The sequence below is a fragment of the Danio rerio genome, chromosome 6 (assembly GCF_049306965.1).
Source record: "Danio rerio strain Tuebingen ecotype United States chromosome 6, GRCz12tu, whole genome shotgun sequence".
NCBI classification, from domain to species: Eukaryota; Metazoa; Chordata; class Actinopteri; order Cypriniformes; family Danionidae; genus Danio; species Danio rerio.
The window spans coordinates 14,415,631-14,428,046 of record NC_133181.1 but is presented as its reverse complement, the minus strand read 5'-3'; the positions used below and the strand labels follow the sequence as shown (position 1 = coordinate 14,428,046).

The following is a 12,416-nucleotide window of genomic DNA, read 5'->3' as shown; positions in this document are numbered from 1 at the left end:
GCGAAACTTGTTGCATGAGCTTGCGTTTTCAGTCTGTTGCATTTACATGCATACGAGGTCCATTCTTCAACTATAGGCATTATTAGCCTTGTGAAGTTGAGTAAAAAAACTTGTTAAAAATTAACATAACATAGCCTCATAAGTTTCAACAGTCTGTCAAGTTTTAAGATCTGTAAGAGGACAAACTTAGATAAGGAGAGAAACATTTTTACCACTAAACAAATGTCAATTCCACCACATCTCAATTTACAGCTTATTTCAAAATGAAATAAGTTGTGGCAGTCAAACATTGTCTAAGATCATTTGTGTCTCTAGTTTAACCTATCTTTGAACAATATATATATATATATATAATAAATATACATTTGTCAATGAAATAAATTAGTTGTATGCTGAATTGTACACCTGTATACCTCTAAAATGTAATATTAATTTGGTTAAGAGCTTATTAGAAAATAAATAAACTGAATTTGTTAATTAAATAGAGCATGAACTTATACATTGTGAATACACTTTTAATGTGTGACGAGAACTTTTTAAATATTTTTTGTGGTGATGGAAATGACAGTGGTGGAAATGACATTTCAACAATTTATTGTGAAAAAATGAAAAATAGCTTCACCGATTAGCTTTGAATTGATACTAGCCTTTTTATGTATAAAAAACACTCTTATTCACTTTAATTTTGTTTAATTTTTAAAACTTCTTTGAAGGTGCAACATATTTGGAAATGAAGTAGAATAAATGTGTTTCCTTATCAAATCAATTATTACTTTGATTTTTATTCAAGTGTTGTTGTTAAAAAAAATTTATTCCCTCTATTGAACCACCTAAATAATCTTTCACACAAACTTAGTGACATTACAGTGTTGTGGTGGAAATGATCAACTGATACTATAAAATATTTTAATTATTTCACTAGTACTTAATTAGGATACATTAACAGACACCAGATAAATAATATTTTAAAATGTTATTTTCACTGTTGAAGTTGAACTCTGGGTGTGCGACAAGGTGAAAACAGTGATTTTGACACCTAAAAGGAGGTTGAATAATATGAAAATGAAATAATAGAAAGGTAGTACAAATTTTAGTAGGTTTTATTGTTAGTTTGACAAAGAAAGAGAAATTTGAACAAAATTATATATATATTTTAAGATATATGATTAAAGGACATAAATGTGCCCGTCGTTGAAGAATTACCCATGAGTGGAAATCTAAGGAGCAAAAAGTGCAGTTTGACAGCGACTTTATACAATGAATTGTGAATTACACTAACTTGCCTGATTAACCTAGTTAAGCCTTTAAATGTCACTTGCAAGTATCTTGTAAAATATCTAGTAAAATATGATTTACTGCCATCATGGCAAAGATAAAAGAAATCAATTATTAGAAATTAGTTATTAAAACTGTTAAGTTTAGAAATGTGTTGAAAAAAATATCTTCTTTACATTAAACACAAATTGGGGAAAAATACGCAGCCAGGGCTAATAATTCAGGAGGACTAATAATTCAGGAGGGCTAATAATTCAGTCTTCAACTTAACAAATGGCTGCATTTTGTGCAATTTTTGTTACTTCTGTAAAATGAACGACCTCTGTATGGACGGCGTTTCTAGTGTGACTGGTTCCAGAAACCAGATAAAACGAAACCCAAAAAGCAGTGTGAAGTCATAGTAGAAGCACCTGGCCAGGATTGCTTTTCTCCTGTAGTTTGCTTTTGAAAACACTATCATTCGGGGTGTGTGGGTAAGTCGATATCAAGCTGATATATTATGCTCCACAACAAGCAGACAGGCTTCTCTTAATGCTGTGTTCACACTAAACGTCGCATGCATGAATGAATCACGCCATTTACACGTGAATAGACGTGTGATTTTTTTGATTGTACTCGCTTCACTCGTGCATCAAATTCACTTTACAATAGACGCGGATTCGCTTCATGGGCAGGGCTTCTGTCTCTAGCTACGTGGCTAAATGGCTAACATGGATTTTATTAAGAGAGTAGCTGTGCTTTATGTGCTTTAGGAATGCTGAAAAACAGCGTAGATTAGTTCGCCGTCGTGTCCACTATAGATCCTTTCAGAAGTGCACCCAGCCCTGTGAGTTCTTCAACTCCTACAGAGACTTAACCTGGATGATGGAGCCTTTCAGCAGTGCTTCAGACTTGAGCCCAGTTTGATGAAATGGTGTCGCGATATCTGCATGAAGCACGTCAACCATGCAAAACGCTCAACTTGCACAGCTTTATTCACGTGAATTGCGTCATTCGCGCTGCCTCATTTGCATGAATCGTGCCGCGGGATGTCTATTCACATCTTTGCATTGACTTAACATGTAAATCACTTGCGCTTGACATCTCATCCATGTCTGGTGTGAACGCAACATAAGAAAGTGCACATAAAGGACTTTAAGATAAACAGAAATGTATACAGCGGCCTCTGGTGGGTTTATGAGAATTAGCATGTATGAGATAACGAATTAAAGATTGAAATGCACATGGATTTGTGAAAACATAAACTAAAGACGTAGTCCAGGGTATATTTTTGTCGGTTCTCAAATATATGTATTTCCAGTGAGCCTGGGTTGCATATAGCCACATTCTGAAGTTGGGATAATTGGACAACAAAACACAGAAACCACTTAGGTAGCACTTTATAATAACTGCACTCTATTAATCATTTATTAAGCACCAGTTGTTAAGTCATTACCTCTACATTAATAGAGATTAGTTAGCAGTTTAAATACAGCTACAGATGCTTTATTCTTGACTTACACACACTTATATAATGGGCTTAATGATTTATTATCATACTTAGTTGATGTTCATTTTTTGCTACTAAATTAAGTATTAAATTATTCACAAATTATTTTTTTAAGAGTAGTTGGTGGTTTTAAATATCATTTAGAATAAGGAAGTAAATGATTAACAAACTCTTCAAACAAGCATTTATACATCTTAATTAGGTATATAGTAGTAGTTACTCTATATGTTTAATGCATGCTTTATTAACTCACATTTCTAGTTTTGTGAGCTCATCTAATGGCTATTAACCCCTTATAAATGGAAAGTAAAGGCTCAGTTATATTCTAAGACAAGTTAAATAAATGACAGAGTCATACTAAAATATTTAAGTTATATAAGTTGAGAAATAAAATACTGTATCAAAGGAAAAATAAATCTTTGCAATCTTATCTAAAATCAACATATTTGTACCATTTAAAAATTGCCTGAGAAACAATAATGTCCAAATACAACAATTTTTGTACATACAATAAATTTGTTAAAACAACAACATAATAATATAGCAATATAAGAACATGATAAAACATTTCAATGTTAATCAGTTGGGTTTAAACTGTAACATTTTTAGATATGATTGCAGTGCAATTTAGGGTTTTATATTTCATTTTTTTGCATTTTATTTAGCATTTTGGTGTACAGTTATACAGTTTTGTATCTTAAAATTAATGTGTTTTTTTTCTAAATCACTAGTTTATTAAACATTTACTTACTCACTTTGAATGATTTTAAAACCACCAACAACTATTATATAACTGGTTTGTGAATAATTTAATACTTATATAACAGTAATAGCAAATGAATTATAGTACGTATAACAACAAATAACGAGACTGAAAATAATAACAAGGTATGAAACTGCAATCATTAAGACCATGTGTCCTTATAAATCAAGAGTACATCACTTATAGCTGTATTTATAGACTGTTAATTTTAATTAATGTTGAATTAAAGGGAACCTATTAAGCAAAATTAGTTTTATAAGGGGTTTACATACTTTTGTGCAGCAACAGTCAGTAAATATAACCAGCTTCAAATGGTAAAAATGTATTCATTAGATTTTTTATAGCCACACTTGATAAAAACAGTCTGCAGAAACACTTTGATTGACATTCTCCCTTTGTACATGTCATCAGAGGGGGTAAGCTCCGCCTATTGGTAACAATGTCTCCCTCATTAGCATAGGATGGTAGTCTTGTTTTTGAATCCGCCACTATGCTGGCGCATTTGTAGCCCCGCCCTATTTTGGCTCATCTCATTTGAGTTTAAAGCAAAATTCACTCATTTGGATCAAAGCATAAAAATAGGAGTTTCGAAGAGTTATAAAACATTATTTGTGTGGTATTTAGAGCTCAATATTGAGATCAGAGACTTACTTCACATCTTAAATAGGCATAATAGGTCCCTTTTAATGCTTAATAAATGATTAACAGTGTGCTGTTATTATAAAGTGTAACCAACACGGGTTTTATTAATTACATGTCATTAACTTTTTGAGTCAGTATACTTTAGTGCACTCATTTTACATGAAATCTGTGCTGCAGTGAAATCTAGTAATAAAAACACAGCTCATCTTGCCACATTCATACTGTTGGAGACCTTACTGTATCAAGATATTACCTTTATTAGTTCTTTTTGCATTTTTTATTTTTGTCTAATGATTATATATTACTGATTTATTTAATAGTTATAATAATTATAATTTCTAAAAGTGGCCAATGGGGTCATTTAGAAACTGTGGATGACCACCATAGACTCCTGAAATAGAAAAGAAATGTCTGTGCTGTTTCCACTTTGAGTTCACTTTACCTTTTTTTAGTTAATTCACTTGCATGACAGAGCAATGAGGTGAATTTGTGCAGCAACCTGCAGTACAACCCTTCATATCATATTTATGACCGCATACAGGCTTCAGCTGCCTTTGAGTGTCTGCACTATTCTCTGAGAATGAATTAGTCATTAAATTAAGACTCAAACCGACCTTTTTACTTATCTTTGGGTACTTTGTATATCATACAATAAACTGTTAAAAGCTATTAGTTTTACTTTACTTAAAAAAGTGAGTAAATCCATTGCTTTTACAACGATAAGTAGACTTTACTTTAAAAAGTGAGTAAGCCTATGGCCTTAAAACTATTGATTAATTGAGTTTTGTGCATAATTATAATGCAAGTCAACTTAACCATTCATACAACAGATTTACTCACTATTTAAAGTAAAGTCAACTCATTTCTTTTAAGGCAACTGGCTTACTCACTTTTCTATTTGCTTTTTAAAGTGTGCTTTAAATTTGTCTTCACATGAAATATTATAAATAGATCAGCAAAATCAGCAAGTCTGGCCTTGTATGTTAATTGAGGTTTATTTGATTGAACTGGCAGTGATTATTTAATCACCCATTTAAATAAAGTGTTTCCCTTATGTGCTTTGTGACATTTATGTTTTTTGTTTTACTCAAAAAATTTTTTTTTGCTGCTTAAAACTTTACTTATTAAGTCTCATTCTGAAAATGTAGCCCTATATACATTTCTGGAGATCACAAGTTATGTAGCCAGAGCTATGTATGGCTGCATTTCATCTTTATAACGAATGCTACAGGGCGGTATGACGCTGTTTCTTTTTCGTGTTTACCAGCTGACCGCTTACCTCCATATGAACTGCTTACTTGCTGTTGCCAGTTTGTCCAGTTAGCTCGTCATGTACGTCTGCGGACTTGAGATGCAGAGAGGAGTTGACCACGACAACAAGGTTCAAGTCCGGCAGAGATTGTTTCTAAAAGGCAGGTAAGACAAAAACAAAAGCCAAAAATGAAATGAACAAGTAAATAACAGGCAGAGAATGTGGTAAAATCTGAAAACGTGCATGGTAAAAATCAGGCGAGGTTTTTTTTTTCCATATTGCTTTTTAAAACTGTTGGTTGGGTTGAGGGAAGTGGGTGAGCAAGTCAATCAATGCTTTTGAAAACACTATTGGTTGGGTTTAGGCAAGGAGGAGGGTGTATCAGTCGATTGGTCAGCCGGTTAGCCATTCAGTCAGTTAACATCGGCCTCTGGTGTATTTACGCGAGAACAGTGGGTGCAAATGGTACTCGCTATAGAAATTTGAGATCTGAAAAAGCGTACACAGTGGCCTCCAGTGGAAACAAAAACAAAAACTGCACAAAAAAAATTGTATTTAAAATAACTATTGTAATGAAGTTCACGGCCCCTTTGGCCACCGTGAAGAAGGAGGCGGAGAACCGACACAGGTTCAAAATATTTATTAATAACAGTGAAGAAGGAGGCGGAGAACCGACACAGGTTCAAAATATTTATTAAAATATTCAAAATATTTATTAATAACAGTTATACTAAAACAAACTGAAAGCAAAATTAAAATATGTCCGGGCCCGGTCCTCTCTCGGCTTCCTCTGCCATCGTTCCTCCTTTTATCATCCAGAGCTCCTTCCGTGGGATCCGAAGCAGGTGCGCACCGCAGGTGTATCCACTTACGCGGTGGCCTCACTCCGTTCCCACGGCTCTCGGCCACGCCCCCTCGCCACAACTACTTATTAAATATGAGCCGAATCAACACATTTTCTGAGGTTTATTTTGGACAACTTAATTTTTTCATGCTCAATCCACTTAAATTTTATAAAAAATAATTATTCATTTACTCATTCATTCATTTTCTTGTTGGCTTATTCCTTTTATTATTCCAGGGTCGCCACAGCGGAATGAACCGCCAACTTATCCAGCAAGTTTTTACGTAGCGGATGCCCTTCCAGCCCCAACCCATCTTTGGGAAACATCCACACACATACTCATACACTACGGACAATTTAGCCTACCCAATTTACCTGTACCGCATGTCTTTGGACTGTGGGGAAACCGGACCACCCGGAGGAAAGCCACACGAAGGCAGGGAGAACATGCAAACTCCACACAGAAACGCTAACTGAGACAAGGTTCGAACCAGCGACCTTCTTGGTGTGAGGCGACAGCACTACCTACTGCGCCACTGCCTCGCCTAAAAATAATTAAGTTAGCTTAATTGATTTGTGTTGGAACAACATAAAGGAATAATGTGGAACCCAGCATTTTTACAGTGAATTGTTTGTCAAAATTAATGTTATTAAGGCAGTGTATTATTTTGAAGTATTTATTAATTCATTTTCATTTACTAGCATTTGTTTTACACAGCGGATGCCCTTCCAGCTGCAACCCAGTATGGGATAAATTTGAAGTATATTAGTTACTTAATTTAATAATTTAATATTTACTTAACTTACTTATTCTACTCTGACATTTAGTGAATTTAAGTATTTTAAAAAAGGAATCAGAATTCTTTAAGGACTTGAGTAAAAAATATAACAAAAAGGTAAGTTTGCAAACTTTATACATACAGTAAGCCTAATTTCTAATACTAGTACACTAATAAAATGCAATTTTAATCACACATGTAAAACAGGACACAATTTATTGATGAAATTAAATAAAAACAATACAATTAAAATAATCCAGTAAACATTACATAGCATAAAGTTTTAAACATACGACTGATAATAGATTGAAATATAAAGCATCTTTAATTAACATTTAAACAAATAAAGATGACAATTTACTTTTATCACAGAGAAACATGTATGTTTTGTTAACAGTGTAAAGTATACAATCCATTTTTTTCTGTAATAAAATTTTTAAACTTTAGTCTAACACAATGTGGCAATTATTATGGAGTGAAAAATAAATGTTTGCATTTCGGGAGCAATTTATTCGTAGCTTGAAACATAAATTGCGCTGTTTAGATTTAACCAAATCATTTAACTTAAGTATCTTCCATTTAAAAAATAAAGGATTTGTATGCTCCAAATACCCCACATCAGTCTAATTACTTTTTTCTGCATTATACATAAGGATCGTTAAATTTATCTGTATTTCCCCCATATTTCAACACAATAACTTATATATGGCAACATAAGTGTGTTATACCAGGGGTTCCCAAACTTTTCAGCCCGCGACCCCCAAAATAACAATGCCAGTGACTCGCGACCCCCAATATCCTCTGAGGTGACTATAAATACAGAAACCTTGCATGCAATGACGCAGACACACCAATTAAATTTGTGTCAGTGCTTTAAATGTGCCAGAAAGTATAACCTGATGTTATAAAATCAAAATGCATCTGACGCTATTGCTGCCTTTAATATAATGTAATTACCCCAGGGGTCGCAATCCAATAGAACTAGTAACTATAAGCTACTATAGTAACTATACACTATATAGTAACTATAAACAACTATTTTTTTTCAGTATAGTTATGGATAAAATATGTTGATTCTTTAAAATATGTTAATTGTTTAATAAAAATAAATAGATTTTTGGAAATCACCAGGCGACCCCCCTTCATTGCCCCGCGACCCCTCGGGGGGTCCCGACCCCCACTTTGAGAACCACTGTGTTATACAATACATACATTGATTTATTGTCCAGAATAAATATTGCATTATACACTATTGCTACGGATTTTATCAATTTTGATATCACATTATTTATTTGTGGTTTCCAACTAATTTTATGATCCAATACAACAACAATAAATTGTTGCATGTTATTGCATGTACTCTTTCTATACCTTCATTATCAGTTTTTTTTTATCTATATTATGACTACTTTTTAATTTCCCAAATAACATAACCTTTGTTTTATCAATATATTATGACAATTTGTTTATTTCAAACTACTACTACCTTAGTAACTATTAATAAGCAGCTTAGTAGTACTGAAATAAAAGTCTTAGTTAAGGGTTTGTTAACAGTCAATGGTTTGTTAATAGTGTAAATTGTACATTAAAATATGCTGCAATAATAATAATATTAATATTAATAATAATAATATTAATAAGACATAGTTAAACAGTATTTTTAAACTTATGGTTTTGCAAAAAACTAATAAAGTGCTAAATATAGGCTATTGATAGTAATACACTCAAACATTACTTTTGTTGCTTGTTCAAACAACTTATTTAAAATGAGTCAAAAAAACACACTTCTTAGGTTTTTTGGGGAACAACTTAATTGTTTTAATTTATGTTCAATCTACTTAAACTTGTAAAAACGATTCATCAATTTTTGTTAGGACAACATGATGGAGCCTAGCATATTTTACAACATAATAACAATAAGACTCAGCCTATAATCCGCATTTTTACTACTATTTAACAAAAAATACTGCACAACAAATGAACACACAGACAAAAAACTATAAATAAATATAGTTACACCGTCGCAGCTCTTAAAAAAAGTAAATTTACACGCTGTTCATCCAAAACTACAAATACCGGCATGCAACAGAACAAAACATTGCCTCCCCCTCGACTCCTCAGCATGGCTTTTTGGCACTCCCCAGCGGGGGATTGGTGCTGAAAGGCTTCATTGTGTCGGGGATTGAATGGGGGAGTTTGCGTTTTGTCGAAGTCCGTCTGTTATCATCAACACAGCGCGGATTAACTGGCCTGCCCGAGTCCGAGCCATGCGCGTTATCATGCCGCAACCCTCCAGCGGTGCGTTCATTGTGCGTTATACTGATAAATGCGCCCTGCTTCCGAGCCGCTGCCGCTGACTGAACGATGCTCAACAGCTCCGAGAAATGAACGGAGGGCCCGACAGATACGGATTAACAATGTAGGGATGCTATTGTCGAAGTCTCGCATCTGATACTGAGCTCTGCGGGTTTGCATCGATGGAGAGGGCGTCTAGACACCTATAAAAGCCTGCGTTATCTTTGTTTGCTTGCTTTTTTGCTTCTTGATTACATTTTGGAGCGGAATACGTTTTTTCGAAAGGATTTAGCGTCGCCGGGCATCAGACAAAAAAAAAAAACATGGGGAACGCAGAAAGTATGGATGCTCAGCTCACAGATTTCAGGGCGAGGGGCAGCAAACCCCCTAAACTGCCCATGCCGGACCCTGCCGAACTGGAGGAGAGATTTGCAATCGCACTGGTAATTTATGACTAATATCCTGAAATTCCGGGTAGAGCGTATCGATGTAATTGGTATCATGTGCACAACTAGTATGGAAGCTGGCAGCCCACGCCAGCACACACGCCTCTATTGTGTGCGCTTGGCAGTGTGCAGTGCTTTGATGCTGTTTGCGCGTGCATGATAGCTACTAATTGCAGGCGCGCGGCCCCTTTATTGAGAATTCCATTTTTGCCTCATCATATTGTAAGCTTGCACATTATTGCGGTAGTTATGCATCTGTGTATGCTTTTTCTAATATAATTCCCTAGTCATGGCAGCGTGCAGTGTAGGCCACCGCATCCCCTGCATTTGCTTTTAAATAGGATTGTTTTTGTGCTGGATTTAACGGAATTCTTGTAGCTTGAAAAGTACATGTAGCCTACTTAATAATATCCCGACTGAGTAACGGTGTATAATAGGTATTGCTGGTTGATATTTGAGCCACTGGCACAGCCTGTCTGGTTGTTGTCTGTGATGGGGTCTGAAAAGCATCAGTGTGTCTTGATGAAGGGCTCTTAAGAATAATGTCTCGAGGGATATACGTAATATCTGTGCTGCGATCTAATTCACAATACATCTTGCAGTCTATTAAAATGACATTTGGAGTGGTACAAATATCTCCTCAGAGACTTGAAATTTCCCCTCAGCGATCAATAAATATAGGATCTGCGTTTTACCTGTGACTTCGAAGAGATAGTTCATGCGAAAATACGAACTTAATGTTAATTTACCTCAGACTCTTCAAACTTTTTGTCATTCAGCAGAACATTAAAGAAGATATTTAGCTGATAACATGGTCCTCAGCGACTCATAAAATGAAAGTCAACAGCTGCCTGCACTTTGAAAGTCAGAAACGCACATACAGGCAAAACTGAAGTAATAAACAGGGCCCCTGATAACACATTAAGGTCATCACATTAAAATTAAAGCAAGAAATTACATTTATTTTACAAAATAATTACCTTTTACCTGTTGCATAATAATAACGCGTGAATAAACTCACACATGAGCTGACATGGTTTGTTTACCTGTGCATATATAGTATTGTGTTGTTTACCAAAATGGTGCTTGCTTGTGTGTCTATATAAACAGAAAATTTATGTTAAATCTCAACAAAAAGATCTTAATCATAGATTCCTAAAGTTTGATACACTATATTAAGTGAATAAAGGTTCTGCTATAGACTGAATGTATTAATGTTGTGAAAAATGTTCAGTCTCTTAGACAGGCCAACTATTTTAATATTTATTATCTTAAAACCTCAATGTAGACTGAAAAAATGTGCAACCATATAACCGTTTTTAAGGTATATCACGGTTTGGAAAAGTCAAGGTATTAAAACCACCAAACATTTCTGCTATACTGTTCCTATGATATATGTAAGATTTTTTGTTATTGTTTTTTTTTAGGATATCCTAAGATGCTGTTTTAAATTGTAAAGAAATCAATGTTTCTGAAACAAAGATAGCAAAAGCCAATGATTCATTTGTAATTATTTAGCCTGGAATGTTTACTGCTCCAAAATATTTTAAATGTTACTCAAAATAAAATATATTCTGATTAAAAGGAGGGGAAAAATATTTTACCAAGACATTTAAAAATAATATATTTTAGAGCAATAATCACAATACAGTCATACTATGAAACCATGATATTTTTATCCAAGGTTATCATACTGTCAGAATCTCATACTAGCCCATGCCTAATTGTCATCTAAGGTTATAAAAAAATAACAAATGTATTTAGTGTTTCTACATTAATCCATATTTTTATTTTGTGTGGATGAATATTTTGAATTTAGAGTAAAATAAATGTCATAGTTTGAACCAAAGCTAAACTATACAGTGAGATTAGGGTTAAACATTTTGAGAGGTGAGATTAAGTTAAACATTTTTTAAGAAGAAACAAATTACAGAATTTTTTTAAAGGTGATTAAAATTGAAATTTTATTCTGAGTATTGTCAGGAATCATGGGTACTATATTTGCTTTGCCTTTATATGTTATGAACAACAAGGACCTCTGTTTCAACTTTAAAAAGTTGTCTTTAATATTCACCAACACTGTAAATCCCAATATTTTAAGGTAACTTAAACCATTTAAGGAAACCAGTTGCAACAAACTATTTAAGTTCAACAACTAATCTTAATGAGTACTGTGAACTTAATCCATTTGAGTAAACAAAAGCAATTTGAGCACAGTAAATGAAGAGAACTCAAAACTGTAAAGTACTGTAAAACCCAATAAGTTAAGGCAACTCAAACTGTTTAAGGAAACCAGTTGCTACAAGCCTTTTGAGTTAAAAAAAAAAACTAATTTATATGAGTACTGTGAACTTACTACATTTTAGTTGAAGTAACAAGGTATTTAATTAACTCATTACCTTCAACACTGAGTTCAAAACTCTTTTTAGATGAGTAGAATTAACTTTCAGGAAATTAGATTGTATTACTGTACTATTTTTGATAGAGCTTTGATTATCGTGACTGCATTATGTTTTGACAAGGTTTACATGTAAAGTTCTCAAGGGTCTTTAATTAATTCACTTAGAGTGGGTCATCTGTTACTTATCACCTTGATTTAATTTTCAGAGCGTCCCCCAAACAGACACATGT

The 12,416-nt window shown here is 33.8% G+C and overlaps 2 protein-coding genes across 7 annotated transcripts in view; one reads left to right on the top strand and one right to left on the bottom strand.

Annotated features, from left to right (window-relative positions):
• Nucleotides 1-12,416, bottom strand: part of asic4b (acid-sensing (proton-gated) ion channel family member 4b) — a 750,743-nt gene that overhangs the window by 231,138 nt on the left and 507,189 nt on the right. The gene's annotated exons all lie outside the window — the stretch shown is intronic.
• The window catches only part of fmnl2b (formin-like 2b), a 59,153-nt gene continuing 55,950 nt past the window's right edge, over nt 9,214-12,416 (top strand). For all 6 annotated transcript variants that reach the window (XM_009302260.5, XM_009302262.5, XM_005165857.6 and 3 more), the window contains exon 1: nt 9,214-9,782. In XM_009302260.5, the coding sequence (XP_009300535.1) occupies nt 9,663-9,782 (120 nt within the window). In that variant the 5' untranslated portion in view covers nt 9,214-9,662. The remainder of the gene's footprint in view (nt 9,783-12,416) is intronic.